Source organism: Pteropus alecto, unplaced genomic scaffold (genome assembly GCF_000325575.1).
Source record: "Pteropus alecto unplaced genomic scaffold, ASM32557v1 scaffold76, whole genome shotgun sequence".
Taxonomy (NCBI): domain Eukaryota; kingdom Metazoa; phylum Chordata; class Mammalia; order Chiroptera; family Pteropodidae; genus Pteropus; species Pteropus alecto.
Window position 1 is genome coordinate 28,067,287 of NW_006443138.1, and position 24,692 is coordinate 28,091,978.

General features: G+C 44.8%; 2 protein-coding genes and 1 pseudogene across 5 annotated transcripts in view; all 3 read right to left on the reverse strand.

Annotated features, from left to right (window-relative positions):
* TEAD4 (TEA domain transcription factor 4) overlaps window positions 1–10,815 on the reverse strand; it is a 66,576-nt gene extending 55,761 nt beyond the window's left edge. For 3 of the 4 annotated variants that reach the window (XM_015598493.2, XM_015598492.2, XM_006923855.3), the window contains exons 1-2: window positions 10,682–10,815; window positions 10,101–10,213 (exon numbers count right to left, since the gene is read on the reverse strand). The gene's annotated coding sequence lies outside the window, so the exon portion shown is untranslated. Of the gene's footprint in view, window positions 1–10,100; window positions 10,354–10,681 lie in introns of those variants that run through there. The other variant, XM_025040946.1, reaches the window with a different exon arrangement.
* A 2,873-nt stretch (window positions 10,816–13,688) lies between these two features.
* Window positions 13,689–16,512, reverse strand: LOC112472246 (annotated as a pseudogene).
* A 2,836-nt stretch (window positions 16,513–19,348) lies between these two features.
* TULP3 (tubby like protein 3) overlaps window positions 19,349–24,692 on the reverse strand; it is a 61,232-nt gene continuing 55,888 nt past the window's right edge. Inside the window, exons 9-11 of the mRNA XM_006923857.3 lie at window positions 22,865–22,963; window positions 22,186–22,357; window positions 19,349–21,604 (exon numbers count right to left, since the gene is read on the reverse strand). Coding sequence (XP_006923919.1) covers window positions 21,471–21,604; window positions 22,186–22,357; window positions 22,865–22,963 — 405 coding nt within the window. The 3' untranslated portion in view covers window positions 19,349–21,470. The remainder of the gene's footprint in view (window positions 21,605–22,185; window positions 22,358–22,864; window positions 22,964–24,692) is intronic.

Consider the following 24,692-nt stretch of genomic DNA (forward strand, 5'->3'; position numbering starts at 1 on the left):
TCTCAGGGTCTTTCTTTAGGATTCTTAAATAAAGCAAAAGTCGTGAAGCTACTGGGGAGGCAAAAGCACTGAACCAAACTAGTTGGTATCACTTAAGTAGGCCTGTCCTGTGTGAATTCAGATCTCAAATAGAGAGATGAGTCTTTGCCTAACAGGACTTGCCACTGAATCCCTTCATGTGGCGATCCCTTCTGGGGAACTGACAGGATGTGAGTTTATACACACAAGCATAGTGTGCTGCTCACCAAGTGCTTGTTCTCCAGACGTGGGGTGGGTTTGCCCAAAGAGCTGCTTGCACAGAGAGACACGAACATGCTCCACCCTGCCAGGACCACAGGGTGCACAATATCAGGCATTCGTGCAGCACAAGGCACTCCAGACAGGGGCTCTGGGAGCATGCCCTGCTCAGGTGGAAGGAGCCGGGCAGGAGGTATCAGTCCTGGGGAGCAGCCCTCCAGTGCCCAGAGCATCAGGGAGCCAGAGGAGCCTGCAAGGCCCTTGGGGCAGCCAGCATTAGCAGCTCCAGGAAAGCAGGATGCCCTCTTCAGCTTGACCCTACTCCCCACCCCTAGGTCCTAATCATCTCTGGAAAATACCTGCTCCAGGGAACAATGAAGACTCAAGCATCTGGACAGTGCCATAGCTCCCAGGACACAAGAGTGGAATAGGTTGGACTGAGCATAAAGAAGAGACAGGAGGCAGCACCCATCCTACCCTTGATTATTTTTCATTGAATAATGTTCTTCCATCTCAGAGCCACCTTGCCTGGACAGGGATAGATATGAGGATTGAGATGCTCTAGAAATTCCAATGGCATGGCCCGAAGCCCTCAGATCCTTCGCTGAGGTCACCATCACAGAGGACTCACCCTGACCCAGAAAATGCACCCCACTGATTCTCTCTTGCACCAGCCACACTCCCACCCAGTGGCTTACCCCTGCAGCCCTGACAATTGCCCCACCTCCCATTCCAAAATGCATGGTCACCCAGTTTGGAAACAAGGCCATGTAAGTGGTTGATACCTAGGCTGGGCACAAGCATTTGTTGTTCTGGATGGCGCCAGCCCAGCCTGACCCAGCCGGCCATGCAAAATAGACCAGATGTAGCCAACCAGCCAGGGAGGTGCCCAGCAAACCAAGCCACCACCGGTGCCTCTTATTCTTAAGACATGCTCTACGGCAGGTGCTAAGCCGGGAATAGACTTCACAGAATGCCCTCTTCCTTCCTATCTCTTTCATAGGTTATTCTCTGGGTGTTACCCCCATCCAGCACCCCTTTTTCCCTCGAAGAAAAAGGCCAAGGCTTAGGAAACCAAACTCTTCATCTTGCTCTCAGAGTCTCTCACACCCACCATCTTCTTTTGGAGATTTTCTCCCTAAATGAGTTTTCTACAAAAATTTGTAAATCACACATCTGACAAAGGACTTACATTCAGAATATTAAACAACTTTAAAAACATTTGGACTAACACTTTACCGAAGACGTTATATGAATGGCAAATAAACACACAAAAAGATGTTCAACATCGTTAGTCAGTAAGGAAAAGCAAATTAAAACCACCATGAGATTCTACTATACCCGTGTGTAGAACGGCAAAAACAAAAACATAAAGAAGCCTGACAACACCGAGTGCTACTGAAGATATCTTATAATGGAACTCTCATGCTTTGCCAGTAGGCATGCAAAATGGTATACTTGAGAAAACAGTTTAGCAGTTTCTTAAAACATTAAACATACATGTACCATATGACCCTGCACTCCCACTCCTAGGTATTTACCCAAGAGAAATGAAAGCCTGTGTTCGCACGAAAACCTGGACACAAATGCTGACAGCAGCTTTACTCATAATCAACGAAGGCTGGAAACAACCCAAAAGTCCTTCAACCAGTGAATGAATGAACAAATACACGGTAGTACATCCATCCACACAATGGACTAATAAAAGGAATAAAGGACAATAAAAAGGAATAAATTATTGATACACACAACTTGGGTGGATCTCAAGGTATTATGCTGAGTGAAGGAAGTAGACCTCAAAGTTACACACTGTATAAGTCCATCTGACATTCTTGAAAAGGCACAATCACAGGAGTGGAGAGCAGATCAGTGTTGTGAGGGGACGGCATGGGGAAAGAGGGAGGGATGGATAAAGGGGCAGTACATGAGGGCACTGTTCGAAGAGATGGACCTATTCTGCATCTTGATTGGGGCGGTAAATACTCAACTTGACGCATTTGTCAAAACCCATAGAACTGTACACCACAAAGAGTAAATTTTGCTGTATGTAAATTTAAAAATAATTTTTAAAAAAGTCCTCCCTATTCTGCCCAGAGGGCCCAGCTCAAATCTACTTCTTTCATAAAGCCCAGTTATCTCCCCTTCTCTAATTATTTCATGACTATAGCCCTAAAATCACTATTTCTTCTCTATCTTCTCATAGACATTTCTCCCTCTTTCTTCTTCCCTCTCCCCCTCTGCCCCTCTCTTACTTGCACACAGAGCAATCAAAACCCTACCCATCCCACAAAGCCAGCTGGGTTCCTCCTCCTCCTTGAAGCTTTCCCTGACCGCTCCCAGCCCCATCAGAATGAGTCACCTTTACCAGGCACCCCCTTGGCATTTGTTTATGCCTCTAATTGGTCCTTCTTTCATCTAGCAGGTTATCAGTACTTGCTATTCAGTCTGTCTCCCCAGCTGAATGGCAAGCTCCATGAAGACCAGGACCAGGTCTTGATCCCACACTCCCCCCATTGCACCCGACACAGTCCAGGCACACAGTGGGTGCTGTGAACACTGTTGATTGGCTGAGAGCAGGCACAAGCGGAGGGGGCTGGTGCCAAGAGAGGCGGGCTGGCAGTGCTGGGCTGACAGTGTTCTGAAGAGGGTATCAGAAGCCACTGATACAGCTTTATTTCTAATCTTGCATAAGCGGCACAACTATTGCTTAAACCTTCTAGTGCTAGAAGTGACCTCCCCTCCCATTCCAACATCAGGTCATGCAATTTACAATGGAGCATCTCTGAGGATGCTTTTGCTTCCTCCACGCCACCCAATACAATTCCAAGCCCCAAGCAGACAGGTGTACAGGACACACCTGTTGAAGAACCAGAAACTGTCTTGTCATCAGGGTACTATCATTTCTCACTTCCAGAAGGCAGGCTCTCTGCAGCAATAGCAGATAGGGTCCATCTTATCTGAAGTCAATTTCATTATGCAGAACTACGGGGTACAGGCGAAGTGGACTGGTAACACCATAGGGCCATTCTATGATTGTTTTTTTCCAGGCACATCACCAGCTTCTCCTTTTTACAAACTCTAGCTTGTCCAGGGTTTATAAGTTATTTACTTGATAAACACTTATACAGTGATTAGTATATGCCAGGCAAAAAACTAAGTAGTTAATAAACGTTGACTAGTTTAATCTACACATCAACTCCATGAGGTTGGTTCTAGTAATATTATTGTCCCCATTTTGCAGAGAGGGAAAATAAGACACATTAGAGTTAGATCATTTGCCTAAGGCCACATAGCTCATAAGTGGCAAAAAAGGGATTCAAATCTAGGCAGGTTGGCTATCCTGTCTAAACTCTAGCCATTAGCCACGGATGGCTACTTGGCACTTAAGTGGCTAGTCCAAATTGAGATGTGCTATTAAGTGTAAAATAATATATGCTGGATTTTGAACACTATGCATGAAAAAAATGTAAACTATCTCAATTTTTTAAAACTTGATTACATGTTTAAATAATAATATTTTAGACATAGTAGTTTAATAAAATATATTATTAAAACTCACTTTACTGTTTTTTTTTTTTACTTCTTAATGTGGTTCCTAGATTACTTAAAATCACATACCTGGCTTACATTACAGCTCTATTAGACAGCACAGCTCTGGAGCCTGTACTCATAGCCACCACTCCATGCTGCCATCATCTTCCTCCTGCCCCAACCTCAAGGGCGGGGCCTGTCCCTAACACCCACTGGTTCAGCTTGTACAAAGATGATGAAGAGCCAGGCAGTAACTCCCACAGCTCCCCATTCTGTCTCCTCTCTCTAACCACTCGGACCCTGCCCCTTCCCACCCCACATCTCTCAGCCTTGCCTCCAGCTTTACCTCCCTCCAGCAGGAACCCAGAATGTCAGAGTGGGAAAATACCTCCCACGTCACCTAGTGCAAGCTCCATCTGCTGCATGTGGAGAAACTGAGACCCAGGACCACACGGAGGAAGCAGAGGCGCCAGAGGTCATTTCCTCACCCAGTGCAGACACTTTCTCCAAAGCATTCCTAATAAGTTCTACACATAAATTCTATGTAGTTCTATGTGGTACTACACAGTAAAACTGAGTTCAGAGCAGATGGACCTGATCTGCTATTGCTGCAAAGAGGACCCCTTCTGGAAACGAGAAATGACAGCACCCTGATGACAAGACAGGTTCCGATCCTCATCCAACCTCTAAGACACTCATACGTCAGCAAGCTCAGTACTTAATAGGCGAAGGTGTATCCACCCTCCAAAATCAGACGTGGCTCACAGAGCTTAGTGAACTAAGATTTCACTTTCCTTGATGAAGATCCCAGCCCACTACTAGCCACACAGGCTCAGGATTTAATAGAGGGGTAGGAGGCAGGGGAGTCAGATCAACCCAGGTTCAAACTCCAACCCCAGCATTATTCTCTGTGTAACCTTTTTCCTCTTCTGTACAGTAGAGTTGAAAAAAAAAAGAAAAAAGAAAAAGCAAATCCTATCTCACGGAGCTGCTGTGAAGATTAAAGGAGATGAGGTAGGCAAAAATGTTTAGAATAATGCCTGACACCTAATAGGCACTTCATAAATGCTAATTTCCCTTCCCCTTCCTTTGCCGTCCAAAACGCCCAAGTATGTTTTCCCACAAGAACTGATAGTAAGTTCCTGTTCTATACTTATAAATGATGTTTTGAACTTAAATGCAGGATTTTATATTTAAATCTATTAGGTTTCATCTTGAGGAAAGTATATATGTTTAACATTGCTAGATATCAAGTCATTTTTAATGTCTAAAATTTGAAAACAATTTTTAAAAGTCCAGTAGGGTACAGTTAAATAAGTTAAGGTGTATTCATATAAGGTAATCGTTTTCAGGTCCTTACAATTATGACTTTAAATCATTTTTTATGACATGGGATATTACTATATAATATTCAATATGGAAAAAACAGGATAGAGTATAACTGCAATTATGTTAAAATATATAGATTTGCATGAATGTAAATTTAGAGAGATATATACCAAAATATTAACTATACTCATCTCTAAGTTGTGGTACTATGTACCATTTTGTTTCTCCTTTAATTTATAAAGGTTTTCTACAATGAGCATGTATTAATTTTAACAAACAAAATTTCTTTTTATTTCATATTTCTGCTTAATCTCTGCATTCTAGTCAATTCAGATGCTTTCAAATCCTGGCTCTGCCATCCAATATGCTTGCTATCCTAAACACCCACAGAACTGATAGAGGACAAAGCCAAAAAGAAAGCTCTGTGACATATTACTAGACCTCCCCCAAAGGTGACATGAGCTCAGTACCAGTACCCAGGGTCCTCTTTCAACCAGCTGCAAATCCAGCTGACTGCTGTATTTACTTCTCTTGAATCCAAGAAAATCATTAGACTCAAAGTTCTTACTGGACATTTCTCCACCCAAATTGGATTATTTTCCAAGACTTGGTAAACACATGTTGGCTACTAGTTATCTCAACTTCATTTTTGCAGTCCCGAAAGACTGTTCAAATATCTGACCTAAAATTTGGCAAGGGATCAATAAGAAGCTCACCAACCTCCCATTTCCATGATCTCCATCTTGCCACACTGAAGAACTAAATCAAGACAGCATATGTTATTTTGCCACCTTTACCTCCTCCCAGACCCTGGCGTGATTCTGTGGTCACTCCTGCAGCTTCTCTCAGGACCCCAAAACCCGACCTGTAAGAATGTGGCAACCTGCACTCAAGAAAAGCAATTCGGTGTGGTCTGGCTCTCACATCTCCCAACCCCTCCCTAGCCTTCTTGTAAAGTCTGTTCTACCCTCACAGAGATGAAGGCGAGATAAGAGCGCTCTGCCTCCCAGAACATTCCACCACCTGCTTCGAGCAGGAATCTCCCCCTGCCTGTCCTGTGTCTACTTGCTCTGCTTGTGGCTAAAAAAAAATCCCTCTATGTTATCCAGCTGACCCAGGCCTGTTGTCGCTCCACCCAGAGCTCTGCCCACTGCACAAATCACCTCCCCAGTCAACTATTACTCAAGGCTCAACGCCAAGGTGGAGATCAGCCAGGAAGAAACAAAACTAGCCTTTTATCCTACTTGGGATGATTCACACTGTCATCTCGGGGGGCCTGAAGGGAAGACGGAAGACCTGGTTATGGCAGGGGTGAGCTGGGCACCAGCCGAGGCTGGCAAACAGCAAACTCGATGCCTTTGCTAGTAAGACACAAAGCAGAATGCTCAGCCAAATAATGGGTTCTAAGCAGCTCAGGTTTCAGTGAGTCAACAGCCCCCTTCAGAGGAGAGGCCCACCCTATGTGTCATTGGCCCCTCCCCAGTGCCCTTTGCACTGCCCCCAACACCCTGCCCTTCCTTTCAGCCGGATATGCAATCCCATCCCCCCGCAAAGGGTCACCCTGCCTTTGCACAGCTCCCATTTCCTGCCCCTGGTGACTCCTCTGAAGTCTATTGTTCCCATGAAGTTTGGGTCAAAGGAAGCTGAGTCCCCACCCATGGGGGCCCGCCTACCCTCAGCACCCAGCCAGGGAACTGGCCCACACTACAGGGAGCAAGGCCCATCCTCCTGCCTTTCCAGGAGCCTGCCAATATTAAAAGCAGGAGGTGTGGGCACAGATCTTAGGGACGGAAGTTCTAGCAGAAAAGTTCTCAAAGACCCAGTGGCTACTAGCCAAAGGTTCCAGGACCATATGACACAGGAGGTGATCAGAATCTCTCTACTATCTAAATGGAAAACCCAAAAACAAGGGACGAACCGTCACTTCGGAAGAGGTCAAGGCAAAGCTGGAATTAGAACACAGGAGGTGGAGACTCTGTGCTGCCCGAGGACAAAGCCCTGCCCCCACCTCCACCTGGGCCCCTGAGCCGGTTAAACCCCTGGGGGAGGGAAGGGGGACTGGAGAGCAGCTGTTCAGCTCCAATTTCAGAGCTTTAAAGGGAGCTATCATCCCAAACCCTGCCAACAAAGGGTCATGGGGGGCAAAGGAAGACAGGCAAGGTAGAGCCACCCTTACAAGTCCTGAATTTCCCACTGCCCCCAGACTGACCTCAACTCAGGAAAGGCAGTGGAGCAAAGTGCGACCCACGTTCTCCACCTCCACCGGGAGAGGAGAGAAGCCACAGGTTAGGCAACAGGTATTGATTGCCCTGTGACAGCTGCCAGCCAGCAGCGTAACACTCCAGAATAGAAGCCACAGGAGGCTGTAACATCTGCATCCCAGGAGATCTCAGAAAGATAGAGACCCTTCTCTACCTGGCCGAGTCATGATCAGACAAGCTAGGAGAAAGGAGGGTACGTTTTAAAGACCTCTTGAGGGCCTCTTCCAAAGTTGGCATTCTCAGATTCCACAGTTCTGTACTTTCTACTGGAACGAAGGGGAGTATTTCTATCTCCTAAAAACCTTATCTGAGCCACAAGATGACAGACATCGCCCAGGTCAAACTGTTCCAGCCTCCCCCATGTTAGATGAAGGTGGCTAAGGGGTCTGAGCTTTGGGATCCACAGAGCAGGAGACAGAATGCGAAGTAAAAACAGTGAATTCTAGTCCCAGGTCTGCAACTCACTAGTTGTGCAATCTTAAGAAAGTTACTGCCCTATAGGGGCCTCAGTTTCCCCATTTTTAATATCAGGGAGTTAGATGATGAAATTGGAGTGTCCAACAAATGTTTAGCAAGTTTTCTCTGGAATTAGAACATAGGAGTTGGAGGCCCTGTGCTCCCCTGTGATAAAGCCCTGCCCCCACCTTCACCTGGGCTGCTAGCTACCCTGGTTCCTAAGGAAGAAGAACATGGTGCAGGCCCTAGCCTACAGTAAATGTCGGATTCATGTTTGCTACATAAACATGAATGAACAGGGCAGGGTTTATCAAAGGGTGTTCAAAGGAATCCCAGGAAATAAAAGGTTCTATGCTTGGGGACACTGGCTATTGAGTCCCCAGGATGTGTCAAGCACTGAATTGAATTTTCAAATTTTGCAAACATTAAATTTTCACAACAAACTTTTTGAGTAGCTATTAATTAAACCACCTCCCATCAGGAAACAGCCTGAGAGCCTCAAAGGTCCGGTAATGGTCCAGATTTGTACCCAGGTATGTCTGACCCCAAATATGTACCCTTTCTATTCCATCAATAGAGCCTTTAGATCAGACACCTTGAAGCCCCAGCTGCACACCTGGCCCAAGGAGATGAGAGAGTGAGGAGGCTCCCACCAGAACATCCGCATCCTCAGGGTGCATGGAGGAGCAGTGACCAGAGTCTCCACCCCTCTGAGTGTCTTATTCCTTCCTTCCAAGAAGCCCTAAACACTATGCACAGGTCATCATGTTGTGGGATGCAAAGCTCTGACGTCTGCCTGTGCTCCCCCACTCCCACCCCCACATTCTATGTTGCGTCTATTGATATCCTAGACATTGTGGCTCTCTCCCCTATCCGGTTCACTCTAAAATGTTTTGGATAGTAAAACCCCAAATGGAGAGACAACAGAAACCAAAGCAGAAAGGAAGAGATAGGGAAACAGACACCCAGTAGGGTCTCTCCACCAGTCAACTAGCAAATCAGAGGCAGCCCTTCCTCCCAGGCTGGTACTGTGGCCTTTACAGAATGAACCAGTCATTCCCCTTGCCAAAGGAAACAACAGAATGGTCTAGCAAATTATAAAGAATGAAGTCACCCATTTGACTACCTGACAGCTCCAAGGAGAGTTGGACCAGTAGAAAGTTCAGGTTGATATACATTGATTCCTCTTTGTCCTTGGGGACAACTTTAAAAATATTGTCTACACAAGTCTCAAGATTCAAATGGTCTCCTCTTTCTGGGGGGTCCAATCCCACAATCATCCCCAACTCTTAACTATCAATAACCCATCGCATCAACAAGACAAAGATCTCAACTTCCTTTAGCCTTCTATCCGCTTATTCTCTAAACAGTTTCAGGCAAGAACAGAACCCACTCTCCCTCAAAATGACAGCTCCTTCCAGCTCTGCCCAGTCCAGGGTGAACAGAGCCTGAGGGCCACAGGCTCCCAGGACTACAAATTATCCCTGCACACATATAACCAGAGGCACTGTCTCTGGTCTACCGTTACAGGGAGGAAGCATAGTCATGCCCAGAACCAACATCCTCACAGAAAAATACACACTTAGAGACGGGGCATTGCACAAGGACTCAGACACTCATACTTTCAGACAGTATTTTTCTCAACTGGAAATACACTCATGTTCGACACAAACAAATACACCTACTGGAAGCCAAGGTGAGTCATATGTGAACAGATACCACCCTCACATACACCCAAAGCTGAGGACACAGGACAGTCAAGACTACCATCACATGAGCTCATTAGACACCCACTCGATCTGACCAGAACCCCCTTTATACACCTGTGCACAGAGGGCGTGTGTCCTGGAAAATGTTCGCTTTGGGGTTTGGGAGTTCAGCTCCCTAGATCCACTAGTCCCCATCCTGGACACATCAGGCTTCTCAGCACCTGGGGAGCTGGGTCTTTTTATACAGATCTCCACCGCTCTCGAAGAGCCTCAGCACTTAAAACAACCCACACACCTTCCTCCAGGGCTCTGCCTTCCAAACCCGAAAAAAGTCCAGCAGCAAAGAGGCATGGGTGCGGGGTCTCTTCCATCGTCGGGGTTCTCAGTTCTACCTCTGGTCCTTTCAGCTCCCCAGACTCCCTTTCCCCCCACGCGCCTCATATCCCACCCCGACCCTGAAGTCCGCACAGCCTCCACGTGTCCCTCTCACTGTCTAGTCAATCTTCACGCGTCCCCGATGCCTGCCAGCTGACGAAGTGCTACCGCCTCCCGGCACCTCCCCTCCCCGCAGCCTTACCCGTCCCAGGGTGCGGGAAGGTGGGGCGGCTGCGCTAAGCCAGTTCCACGGAGCCCGCCCGCCAATTCTTGAAGCCGCGGCTCCGCTGAGGTCCCGGGCGGCGGGCGCAGGCTCTGCAGGGACGACAGGGGGTCAGCGCGCAGAGACTGGGCTCCCGCCCCAAGACCCACACGCTGGGCGGGGAGGAGGGCGGGGCTGAGCCGACCCCGCGCCCCGGAGCCCAGCTCGCCTCCAGCCGGCCGCGCGCGCGGAGCGGAGTGGAGTGGAGCGGCGCGGCGCGCGCGGAGGGAGGAGTTTTCCCAGGACGGGACTGCCGGGAAAACACGGGAGATCCCTATTCCTGGAGCAGTGAGTCAACGGCCAGAGGAAGGGAGCCGGGGAAACGGGCCGGCTGCGGGGTGGAGCGACGGTGGGAAGCCGGAGAGGGGTCGGGAAGCCGCGGACGGAGCGAGGAAGAGAGAGGGACGGAGGACGGAGGACGCAGCGCAGCCAGAGCCGGGACGTCCAGGCGCGAAGGGGCGAGGCGGAAAGAAAGGAGTGAGGAGCACGCGGCTGGAGCGCGCGGCGGGGCCCGCACTCACCTGGCGGACGAGGCGGCTGGCGCTGGAGCCGGAGCTGCGGGCCCTCCCACCCCCAGCCTGGAGTTTGAAAGGAGGGAGCTTGGAATGTGCGGAATGAGGGCTGGTATGAGATGCGCGCAGCTGAAGGAGGGAGCTGGAGGGAGTGGCGGCCCCGCCACCAGCCCCTCGGGGAGGAGACTGGGACGCGGGCGGGGTAGAGAGGGCTGCGGGGCGGGGCGGAGCCGGCGGGGGAGGGAGCCGGGCGGGGGAGGGGCGGAGGCGCAGAGCTGGCGGCAGGGCCTCGCGGACCCCCAACTTTGACCTGTTTCTGGATCCGGCCTTAGCCGCTCCCCCGCACACGAACTTTCCCTTTGATCCCTCGGCCCGACTCTTCCTCCTCTCCAAGTCCGCGGTTCCTGGCCCTCCGGGCGGAGTCTACGACTCTCTTTCCGAGGAGCTGAAAACCTTCCCCTTAGCCGGGGCGGGGGTGTCCCGTGGATGGACCAAGCTCCGGCCTCGTGCCCTGCCACCCGCTGCGTCCCCAGCTGCGAGCCGACGTCCCTTTGCACAAGTCTGCCAAAGGCCGGGACAGGGGCGAGCGCCCGGCGCGCAGGAAGAGCTGCTCCCTCCGCGTGGCTACCACCAAGGGACACTCACTTCTGGGGACCAGGAAGCAGGAACTAAGGGCTCTAGTCCCAGGTCCTCTGCCAGTGCCCCCTCGCGTGCCCTCCCCAGCATTATTAGTGCTTCAGTCCTCCTAGCTTTTGCGGATCCGCAGAGTTGTCACTACAAAGGGTAAAGCGAACGAGGGAAAGGATACTCGGTGTGAAGTCAGTATGGTCTGACATGAGAGTAACTCAGTGAGTATGGAGCACATATGTGTCCACCAGGTGCTGTGAAAACAGTGATGAAAATGACCTCTGCACCTACCCTCAAAGAGCTTATCATTTAGCTGGGAAGACTGTGTACATGCAAGAGCATTGGCATAAAGTGGGAGTCTGGGTTTCAAACACATACCAGAAGAGTTTAGTCTCTTGTGGGGAGAGAGGTACTGGGAATGCAATGGGATCCCATTTGGTGGTCTTCAGAACACCTTGGCTTAAAGCACTGTGTTTTCACAAATCTCTTGTCATCCACTTTGTTGGGAGGTTGAAAGCAAAGGACTTTTGTCTTTTTCCAAAAATCAAATCCAACCTCTGTGGAGTATTATCACTTAACCTTGAATTGCAGTGGATGTCCAGATCTTATCTCCCTGACCAAACAGAAACTTCCTTGAAGACTGAGTAAATGTCTGATTTATCTTATCTTTCACCCAGCACCAGCATGGTGCCTGGGATAGATAAGTGCATAAAAAAAAAAATTTGAAAAAGTGAAAAAAAAAAAAAATGCTACCACAGAGGATATTGGGGGAAAAAGTGCTATAAAAGCCGAAGTTGTTTCCAAGAGAGATGTTCCAAAGGTGTTTTGAGTAATGACCATCGCTGGAGGAAGTATCCAGTCCCATAAGAGGAAGGCTTTGAAGGCACCAGCTCTCATTTGCATATATAAATTCTGGTATACTTGTTAAATAATGAGTCACACCAGGCCCTGCTCACACCTCATACACATGAAAAGATTGCAATACAGGACAGTATACAGGCACCAAATGAAGTACAAACTGTAAGCACTAGCTATTTAATGTAACAATCATTGGTTCAGTGTCTTCACTTTGAGCTCCCTGCCCTGTGCTCAAGAATTTCACAATCTAGATGGGAAGAGAGAGAGAATTATATAAAGTTCAATGGGAAACCAAGGTAAGGAACAATGAAATCCAAGTTAATGGAGGTGACATTTGATCTAGCTCTTGAAGGATAAATGAGAGTTTGCCAAATTAAGACTAGAATACCCACAAAATTATGGTAGCCTGTACACAAGGGGTTAGGAGAAGTCTTGTAACCTGGTGTGGCTGGAGAATAGGAGCTGGGGAGAATAGTTTACAATAAGTAGTGGGTGCCAGAATCTGAAGATCATTGGATCCTGTGCTGAGGAGTTTGGGTGTCAGAAAGGCCCTTTAGACACAGGTATGACATAATCAGTACCAGCATCAGAAAGACCTCTCTGGCAACAGTGTTGGGGCTGGATTGGAGAATCAGGTGCCCTAAACTCAGGCAGTGGTCCTGGGGTTGAGGCTGAGGGAAAAGGTCTAGAAAATAGTCCAGAGTTCAAACAAAAGGAGGAATAGGTTGAGTTGGAAGGTGGGTCCCACCAGGTTAAGAGGATTGAGAGGAAGGCAGGACAGAGTCCAGGGTGGAGACAGAACAACCTTTGAGTGTCGCTACAGCAAGGACTACTGAGAGAAAATTTGGATATCAGATTGGTTTATTCCTTCCAGGTTTTAACCATCCAAGATTATAAACGACTCCAGCTGGCATGGCGTGACTTCAGGATTTCAGCCTCTTGGTCCATACCCTAATAAGCTTCTAGAGAGCTCTATGTCTTCAAGAATGCCATGTTCCCACGCAGGTAGAAGATTAAGGGGCTTTTTTTTTATATTGTAAATATTTAATTCTGTAAATCTTGCCTTTTGCATATAGTTAATGTTCGTTATTACAGTTGACATTCAATATTATTTTATTATTAGTTTCAGGTGTACACCATAGTGGTTAGGCGTTTATATAATTTACAGAGTGATCCCCCTGAAAGGATTTCTTTATTTTCTCATTTTTATTTTCTATAACAAAGTTGTACTTCCTTTATAATGAGGAAAAAATGTGACTAGTACTGTATATCTAACCCTTCCCTAATATTTCCACATCTTATGAAAAAAACCCACCCACAACTGAATTTAATAGCCTAATAAATTGACTAGGACAGAGTCAAGGAAAGATTGTTTCCTAGCTTTTAGGTAAAAGGCAAATCTACTGCTTTTGAGATAATCCTCAAGCATACCCCACCCCCCGCCCCAAAAGTATGATGTGCTAACTCTACTGTGGCCCTGGTCATCTAACTCTCAGCTTCCTTTTCTTGTTTTACCTCTCCAGACTATATTTCCATTTGCTTTTATTCCTTAAGACTCTTCACTCCATCACAACTGAACTGTATCTTGTGTTTTGAAGAACAAAACAGATTTTTATCAAAGTTGTTTAGTCTTTTTTTTCCTCTATAGAATAAAAAGTGTGTCATTTGATCAGCATAATATTAGTTCTACTGCCTCTTCATCAAAGATAAATGTGAAACAGAAGAGACTCTAGGTCCACTAAGAGGAGCTACAGGCTGATCTCTGTCCCCCATCCCCCAAATTCATATGTTTAAGTCCTAATGCCCAGTACCTTGATTGTGACTAGATTTGGAGATAATGTCTTTAAAGAAGTGATTAAGTAAAAATCAGATCTTTAGAGTGAGCCCTAATCCAATCTGACTGGTATCCTTTTAAGAAGAGATTAGGACACAGACAACTCACAAAGACCAGTTGACCCAGAAGAGGGCCATCTACAAGCCCATGACAGAAGCCTCTGAAGAAACCAAAGCTGCCAACATCTTGATCCTGGACTTCTAGGCAGATAAATTTCTGTCTAACCCACCCGATCTGTGGTATTTTGTTATGGCAGCCCTAGCAAACTAATACAATATATTTCCAGACTGAAACAGAACTATCGGTTTCCAGAGCGCAGCAGTTGAAGCCTTCTCCACACGATTCTCAGAGTTTCTCTGTAGTTCCAAGGTGGTCTTTAGGATCAGATATCTAGGATCTTCCTTTTAAAAAAATCATAATAGAGGTGTCAGCACCGAGCTGATTGAGAAGGGAAGGTTCGATGGTGAGACACCCAGTAAGAAGAACGCACAAAAGGTCTACATGAGAATGAAACAGCAGGCACCAACTTTATTGCGTGAAGCGCAGTTCTATTGGGGGGGCAGCCCAGTAGTGCGTGCACTTCTGCTCCCCTTCTTGTGCTCCTCTTCTGCTCTCCAGGGGTTCGGATGGCTCCACACATATCAGAGTACAATACTGGCCATTCAGCTACACATGCATGACACAATAAGCTGAAATATGTTTACATATTTTAGGTGCAGGCGCCCTACTACACTAATGTAACATTCTAAATCCAGGGTCTTATTCTTAGCTGCGAGCCTGGATCACAGCCGGACCTTGGACCAGCTGGGCCTGGCACCTACAGGACGAAAGGATTACTTCAGTTAAAATTTTCATTTTCATTAACCCTGATACAATATATTTTTTTAATTTTCTGGCCACAAGTTTATTCAACACAGAATAATCTCTCCAACTCTACTTAGGTGGTTGGCCATGTCCATGACCAAATCCACCTCTAAACTGGAAATCAGTCGCTGACCCAGCCCCAGCCTCTGCCGTCTTGTTGACACCAGGGGACACAGCACTCTGTAGGTTTCTCTGTCAGCTTACCCTCCTGTGAGTTCTACAGGTTGCTTACCCTCCAGACCTTTGGGCCTCGGCCTGCCAGTCTCAGGCCAGCTGGAGCACAAAGTGGCAGCAGGCATGAGGTAATCAAAGGGGCAGGTGGAGGTAATCACGGAGATACTGGATACCCTTGTTGTTACGGTACCAGCAGAAATGTCACCAGGAAAACTTCCTTTACAATGCTTGTGATTTGAGAGACTGCATGGCCTTCATGATGTGAAGATTAGGCACATTCTTGTCTGCCAGCTTGGAGTGTTTAGGCATGTGACATCCTTCTTAACTACCATCACTCTCTTTTTAAAAAGGAGTTCATAAATGACAATCTGGTTCTTCTTGGTCATTGACATCGCGACGGCTACTGCGCCCAGGGCCAGAGCTAGAAACCCTGATACAATATTTTTAAAATGAAAGTTAACATAAGCCATGCCCTATGACCTTACAGGGGAGTTAAACAATCTCAGTTCAAATAACAGCTTGGCCATGTACTAATTACAACCTTATGTTATGAACCTTAGTTTCCTCATCAGTTTTTCATTCCATATTCATTGAGTATGAGATCCTTAGCACTGTACTTAGGTAGGCATGAGGGATAAACAAAGTCACAATCTCTGCCCTTCAAGTTAACAGTCTAATGGGGGAACTAGACAAGTAACAACTACCGCATGAGAGAATTGGTAAGTAGTTAAGCTTTGAAAACGTGAAGCTGAGGTTTCCGTGGACCAACAGTCTCCAACAGAACTTTCTGCAGTGACAAAATGTTCATTACCTGCACTGTCCACTATGGTAGTTACTAGGCACATGTAGCCATTGAGACTTGAATTCAGCTAGTCTGACTGAAGAATTGAATTTTATTTTAACTCATTTAAATTTAAATAGCTACATGTGACTGGTGCCTGGGGCATGGACCAGCTGTGGACCATCCAAATGGAGATATTCAGCAGGCAGTTAGATAACACGTGCTGAGTTAAGGCAAGAACTCGGGCCTGTGGGAGACATCAAGTGAAAAGGTGCCATGTCGTGGGAGTTCCTGAGTATGAACGGTGAAAAAGAGGAGGATGGAAATAAATAACACGGGTCCCTAGGACACTATAAACTCAAAACACGTTGATAAAATTTCTGAATGTGCAAATTGTCCATGTACAGGGACTAAAAACACCTACTTCCCACGAGAAAATACTGTGGAACATGAGTATGAGGAAAGACTGCACTTACCGACATGGGAATATCTTCAGGATGATATTAACTGAAAAGCAAACTACTGAACCGAGTACATAATATGCTACCTTTTGTTCACAAAGGGTGAGAAATTATAAATACATTTTTATTTTTGTATAAGTATACTGGAAAACTACACTGGAAAGAAACTAAAAGCGGTTAACTAAGGACAGGGGAAGGGAAACGCAAAAGAGGATAGATGTGGAAGGAGGCTTTAACTGTATAGTTTTCAAAAAATTCTTAAACCATATGAAATTATTACTATTTAAAATTTATATCTATATATGTGATTCAGAGCAACATAAGAATGATCAAGACGTTTTTAAGGTCATAGTTCATTCTTACAATAATGTAGTTTTCTTGAGCATGCAATTGTACCCTAGAAATTACATTTAGACCACATTTTTAAAATCTTGATCTAATTCCTAGCCTTCCTCTGCCAGTCACCCTCCTATCCTCTCAGACCTCTTCCTTCCTAACCTTCCTGCCCCCAGACTACAGAAGAAAATGACTGGATTATCGCTCTTGGAATCCTTGAAAACCATAGTGGACAGAATCTGGATAGAGAGTAAATTAGGTGTTAAAACCCTGAGGCTTGAGAACCACTATATTAAACCAAAATGTGTAATAAAAGATGGTACCCAACCAGGAGCACTCCCTCTGCCACTCCCGCCTTGGCCCCCCAGCTTTACCCTCCACGTGGTTCACTCTCTTTTCTTGCACTCTGGCTCCTCGGCCACAGCCAGGAGGCAATGAGCAAAGGAGCTGGGGCCTGATGGACCAAAAGACTAGGCAGAGCCAGAACAAATCAGGGAGGCCCTTTTCATATTTGAAAAACTTCCATTAACATCAGGACTATTTTTGCCTAGGTTGTTTCTTCAAGTAGAAATGGAGAGTTGGGTACAAAGGGATGTGAGGTAGGATTAGGACTGAGACTACAGCACGGATGTTTAGTTATCCAGATAAATTATATTTTTCTTTCATCGTAGTCCCTGGAAAACAATCTAAAATTGCTTTATTAGCATTTATAAACCATTTTGTGTAACTGCAAGACTAAAAAGTCAACCGATGTGCATTGTTCTATTTTAAAAGAACATTAATAAAAGTGATAATACTGAAATTTGCCACTGTCCTATACCAAATGCTTAATATGTACCAGATCCCAGGCATTTTACCTGGAATACTTCAATTGATTTCTAAACTCCAGAAATATTACTGTGTTCAGACCTTCAGAAAAGAGCCATGACATAGCACAAGGGTGTTTAGTAGGTATATTACACAGTCCAGTTGTTAAAATCATCCTGAGCCCTTTGTGACTCTCATGTTTTACAGAATCTGCTATTCCTTTAAGTGCATTTGTAATGTGCATCCTTGGTCAATAGATGGTGCCATGAAACCATCTGTGGTATAATTACAGCTTGCCTGAAGTTTTGACAGCACCAATGGCAAATCCTGAATTTACTGTGACACGCTTAGGTTTCTGTGGATTAGAGAAGAGTTATGTGTTGATAACAAAGGCTGAAACTTTTAAAGAATATACATTGACTATGAAAACTAGGAGACCAAAGTGGGGAGAGGAGGCAAAACAATCCAACGTGCAGTAGGTCAAGAAATGAGGGGTGGGATACAGTCCTTGGCAAGCCCCCAGCTGGAGTCCACATGAGGAAGTTTAAAAGAGAGCTATGGACTGGAAGGAAGCAGCTATCAGACATATGGCATGAGTACACAGGCAGATACCATTCTATCAAGCAAGAACTGGAGGGTGAGAAGAGCAGCTTGCAGCATCCCAAGGTTTTCTCTGCAGAGCAAGATGTCTTCAGTGGCTGGAGAAAGCAGCTTCAAGGTCCTGCACTTCCTCAGCATAAGATCGTATTTCTCCCACATCGTGCACTCCCACCATGTCAGAATCTCCCAACAAAACATTCAAAATCTCCCTTCTAGTTCTGTAGCTCAAGCATCCATGGTCTCTTCCTGAGGTCTGTACATTCTCCTTCCAGCAGTATCTTCAGCCACGAACATGTACTTGGTCCAGAAGGTAACGAGAGAGCTCAATTCAAAACACATTTACAGGAATTCCAGCTTGTTGCCAGCATGAGTGGGGAGTGACATTTCAAAAATTGAAGAGCACGTTAATAAGAAACCTCTCCATCTATAGATAAAAGGCACATGGCAAATCACTGGCAGAAAAAGGGCCGAGAACCGGGGATTTTGCCTCAGTTGAACCAGTGCTTTATTTCTGCACTTATAATGCTATTTATAAAGGAAGTGAATTGATGCTAGTTCATTTTCTTTATTATCTACTAAACTTCTGATCAAAAAGAGCATTTTGCAGACCTATTTTAGATTAAGTAACTTGCTGATATCTTTCATGTCAATGACCGTTGATATTATTCCTGGTCACTGAAAAGTATATAAATCTGTGTCACAAATTACCTGTTTGGCCAGCCGCGCATCTTAGCCAAAAACAATCATGTGAGGAGAAAAATCAAGCTGTAAGAATTAAACTCTGACTCCATCTCTCTCATCCTGATTTTTAGGCTCTTCCTGCTTCTTTCAATGTGACTCATCACTGTGACACTGATAAGAGTAGGAAAGCCTAGTAAAGACTTGTGAACACATACTTTTTTTCAACTTGTCCGTATAAGGTAGCTTTAAAATGTGAATACTTGCTGGTAAGAGATGGGGTTTATTTTATTATAAGATATTCGTTTCTTGGCTGAGTTAGTAAACAATACCATCAAAGGTGATCCAGAAGGCTGACCAGTGCAGGCATCCAGAACAAGATAAATCCTACCTTTCTGTGGCCCCCTCTAAGCTCAGCTCTTGGCTCTGTTATCTGTCCAGAAAACTCTTGGTGACATGTGTATGTTGAGTTCAGACAGTCTCCAGAATGCAGACTTCTCAGGCTCTTGCTCAATCTGGGATGAAAGCTTATAGTGACACTTTCTTGGCTTCAAAGAACTGATTAGTTCACTGTTGCCAAGTGATGTAAATTTTTATTAGAGAAAATGACAGTAGGAACTATTTGAGGGACTTTTCAAAGAATGCCGACACTTCCATTTTTATATAAATTATTTTTATTTCTGTAGCTTACAAAATATATAAATATGATTCATGTAAAACCAATCACCTGCACACTCAAGCAGCAAGTACATGAAGCTGGGGTATATATACGTCTCTGAGCCAGAGTGAGCAGGAAGAAGCAAGTTTAGATCTGGTCGGCCCACAAGGCTCCCCTTCCCCAGATGCTGTCATCTACTGCAACCAGAGATAAGTGAACAGCTTTTTGCTTTCAACGAGGGCAGCTTATTAGACAGTACATCATGATGGTGGTGCCGGAGGTCTGAAGGGCTTTGGGCACTTCTATGAATGAGGCACTTGATGGGAAACATGCCTGAGATGGAAACAAATCAGGTTAAAGCAGAGCAGGTAGGATTGGCCAGTGGGGGAAGAGTGAGGGCCTTTTCATCTCACAGATCTCCTTCCTTCACATTGCTATTTGATGTGGATCAAGGAACATTGGAAGAGGAGACAAAAAGGAAGTCCATAGAAGGGAAATATAATGGAGCAACAGCCACTGATTCCTTGCCCCGTGCTGGTAAACAGCTCAGTGCACAAAGGCTTGGCAGTTGATTAATGCCAAATGCAGAACTCACAAAGTTCTTGGATTCTCAAGATTCAGATGTATTCTGGGACTGGTAAACTGGTAAGAGTCATGATTTGTTGGGAGGTGCTAATAATTTGGACAACAGCAAAATTCATGATCTGTGAAGGAAAAGTGACAGGAGCTTGATCTGTACCAATGAACCAGGCTTTCCGGAGCTAATATTTATGTCAAGAAGAAAGGCCCAAAGCTCTGCCCAACAAGGTCTGCAGAGCTCAAGAGTCAGCTGGCTGGTTCTCACCAAAGCCTCTGCTGCCAACTCTTGATAATGACAAGTTTCAGTATATAATGATCTCTGACCTCTTATATGGTCTACAGGTGTGTGTGTCCTTCTATACTAACAGCTTCATAGTAAAACAGTGTGGGAGGCACTCTTGGGTTGAAAATGAAGGCAATGGTCAAATAACTCTCAGACTAACTAGACTAAGTCACCTCTTGAGTTTATGTTTTCAGTCTAAACTGAAATTGAAACAATTGTATAAAATCCTCTCATCATTGACCACAAACTTGCCCACAGCCACTTTGACTGAGATTGGTGCCAGCCAATCTGCTCTGAGGAAAGAAAGGGAAGAGGGAGACTGTGACATCAGTACCTTCTAAGCCCCATGCAGACAACAAATTAACTCTAATGATAACTTTGGGTTCTCAGTTCTGATGGTAAATGATACTCTAGAAACCACTGTCACCAAAATGAGGTAATGCTACATAACAGTGGATGCAGCTGAGTATTTCTTTGGATCCAATCTGTTAGGGCTGTTGCTTCATAGAGATATCCATTTCCCACTCACCTCATGACCAAAGGACCATTTTGGAAGATGCCCAAGTCCAGAGATTATAGAGGCATACCTGAAGCAGAGGTTAGCAAATACAGCCCCAAGCCAAATCTGGCCTGCTGCCTGGCTCTGTAAATACAGTTTCACTGGCACACAGCCACACTTGTTCATTATGAATTGGCTATGGCTGCCTTTGCACTATAAGGACAGAGCTGAGTAGATATGAGAGAGACTGTCTGGCCATTTACAGGAAAACTTTGCAGCCCTGGAGACTAAAGGCAATTTAGGGAACTGACCCTCTCTGAAAAGGTCTTCAAAAAACAGACCCAAATATTTAATCGTTACAACCTGATTCTAGCTGCAAGCTTCCAGGCTTAGGAAATCTGACGCTTGAGGCACAGAATCTGTTAGGCAATAATCCCAGGAGTCACCAATGTGCTCTGAACAAGAACCGCCCTATGCTTTGAATAATCTCTCACCTATGTTAAATTGTAGTCTTTGATCAGGTCTCTGAAACCCAGAAAAGTGGTATGTGTGTGTTTGTACATATACGTGTGTACGTATATATGTACATACACAAACATATATGTATATATACACATACATACATACATACATTCAGGAATCATTCCAAAAGGGGCAGACTGTTTTTCTTTCATGTCCAGGGGCAAGAGCAAGGGAGGCAACTATCTGCTCCTGAAAGCTCTGTAGTGAGAAAGCCGAGCTCTGTGCATGCTTTCTGTCTCATTCACACGCTAGCTTGCTGTCAAAGCTAGAAAGCCCAATGGCAAAGGCCTGAAGTGCACACAGTGGGTAATTATAGTCCAGGGTGAACACGTCATCTGCCACACGTCCAAACTGCATGACTATATAGTCAGCTAGAAACAGAAAGAAAATAGGATGTTAGAAGATAATGTGATTTTACTGGGAAAAAGTCTGTTAAGATACAGAAAAAAATATCCTCCAAATAGGTCAGTTAATCAGCAGGTCTCTTTCAAATGGGAAACTTTTAGAAGAATGGGAAGAGGCATTAACAAAAATGTCTGCTAACCATGAGCAAAGTTGTTAACTACAGAGAATGGGAGACTACTCCTGGCGAGCACAAAAGGGCAAGAGCAAAGAAAAGTCAAGAGTAGTGTGCTGGGAACAGCACAAGCTCCGAAGGCTAGAGGTGCCAAGGAACTTTTATTGAATGAGGTGCATTTGCATTCGCTTCTCAAACAGCCTCGCCTAAGACTCCTCTCACTGGCCAAAGGAAGAAATCTCTCACACTGTCTTGTCAACACAGGGGTTCAGAAGTTTTACTGTAAAACTGTTATTTTATCTTTGCAAAGAAATCACTTCTTTCTTTAAGTCTCCCCGGAATGTAGCTTCCTAGCAATGATCAGAAATGCTCACTTCCCCAGTGTGTAAGAACATCCTTCCTCCTATTCCCATCCGACCCTTCCTGTGGGCTTACGGTCATTTTCATGGACTATCTGAAAGTTCTTCACAGATGCCTGAGTGACCCGGCCATGGAAGTTCAGGACGTAGGACTGAGTGTCATCATTCCAGACTGGGGCCTTGTTGTGCAGCTCAATTAAGTTCTCCATGGTTTTGTTTTGCCATTTTGAAAGCAAGCTCTCATGGTCCTGTTCAAAAAAAAAAAAAAAATGAATGTATGTATGTATGTATGTGTATATATACATATAGGTTTGTGTTCCTGAATGTATGTATGTATGTATGTGTATATATACATATGTTTGTGTTTGTGTATGACTTTGTCCTGAGAACCATAAAAATTCATTTGTTCTCAACTCAGTGAGGAAGAAGGTAGAGCAGGGGAATATTTTCTCCATTTCAGAAAAGGTAAAACAGAATAAAAGAAAGCCAAAAACTAAGCCAGGTTTTTCTGATTCTTGCAGATTATCTAGCATGTTTCTTTGCACACAAAATGACTGCAAACCAACCACATTAGCAGCTGCACTGCACCTGCACCTATTCTGAGGTTCTCTAGGAGTGATGGCCCTCCTAAAGAAGAGTATGGGCAGTGCTCCAGTTTGGGGTTCTAGAAGAACCGATAGTTTCTGGGTTGACCTCTTCTTCATTGTGTTCTTGTCTTTTAGAGTCCTTTGCTGATTAAATATGTTCTTACTTACATTTCGTGGCCGAAATGGGATCCGTTCATGATTCATATTCATCCCTGGAATGATCACAGACATTTTCCTAGGACCTTTAAATCCAAGTACATTCGTTTCCTGGGAGATAGGAAAATAAGACAGAACTTGGAAACAGGAAGGAAAATGGGACCACATTCTTGACACAAGACTTTCTTGGGCATGTAAAATGTTGATGATGCCAAGAGTACTAAAAGCTATTTTATTATTTCTGTAGTTAAAAAGGGACAGAGAATCAAGACCAGGGAAGTAAACAGATTCTACTGGCTTGAAACTTTATTCTTACCCTTTAATCTTAAGTGAACTTTGAGACAACTGTGAGAAAACTGTCCAATTTTGTCATCATCAATAAATATTTATTTCCCAATGAGGGAATGGCACTTTATGATCTAAATGAGACTTACAGTTTAAATTAAATAGGGCCTGTATCAGGAGGTAAAAATCCAAAATGTCTATCAAGCCAGGCAGATTATATATGTATAAAATAAGCACATTGAATAAGTGGGTATATGTTTGTGTGTGTATTCATATACATGCACACATCCATGTGCACACACAACAGTCATGCATAGTTAAAATATTTCATTAATTCTGAAGCTAAGAGAAAAAATACTATATATTATAAAATGTTAAGTCAAATGGTTCTCAGTCATTTAGAAAAAAACCTCATGGGAATCAAATAATGAGATTAATTCCAACTTAAAAAATGTTGAGACTTTAGGGTCAAGCAACAAGTGAGTTGGGTTAATTCCTTCTTGCTTTCTTTTACTCAACAACTCTTTGAATGCCTACGATGTGCCAGGCCCCATGTTAGTGTGCATCCAGCAGTGAATAAGAGTTTATAAACTGGTAGAAAAGGTTCGTGTTGAAGAAGCAATATTAAGTATGAGTTACCGGAGGAAGCGCATGGTGCCATGGGGATGTATACAAAGGAATGTCAGCCACATCTAGTGGTCAGGAAAGACTTCTTGATGACATTAGTTGATTTGGCAAAGGGCAATGAGGAGAAAAAGGAAGGCTCTCAGGTGAGGGAAGATCATATGGTGGAGCAAAGGAATAAGAGGAGGGCTGCTGTGGCTACAATGATGGGAACGAGAGAGGGAGGGTGCCACTAGAAAGGTCTTAAAGGAAAGGCTAAATTGTTAGGGCTTTATTTTGTACACAATGGGCAGTCATAAAAGATTTGAAGCAAGAGAACAAGATTAACTGGAGTTCTTTTTTAGGAAGATTTATCTGGCAACAGTATAGAATGGAGTAGATAGGAAAAGAGATTAGTTTCTAATTTATTGTAATCTTTGGCCAATGGGTAAGAGATAATGAAGGTCTGGGTTAATACAATGGCATTAAGAAAAGAGACGAGCAGCCTTTCTGTCCTTGCACATAGGGGAACAAGGTTAAGAAAAAGGAGGACTTGGTGTGCTACCGCCATTTCCTCAGCTCTGGGCCCCTGCTCCTTCTGCAGGGCTTCCAACAGTGCCATGTTGGGACAGAGCATCCAGAGGTTCACAACCTCAGTGGTCTGTAGGAGCCACTGTGAGGAGGGCCCAGGGAAGAATTTGCCATTTTCAGTGGAAAATAAATGGCAGTTGCTAGCTATGATGACTCTGTACTTTGGATCTGGATTTGCTGCACTTTTCTTTATAGCTGCTTAAGAAATAAGGATGTTTTAGTTAATCCATGAAACAGATGTGAAGAGCATTTTAAGAGGTGCAGTCCCCTTGAAAAATGGATCAAACTGTTGAACTCAACATACTAGATATGTTTGTAAATAAACTTATGGCGTGAAAAAAAAAAAAGAAAAAGAGAAGAG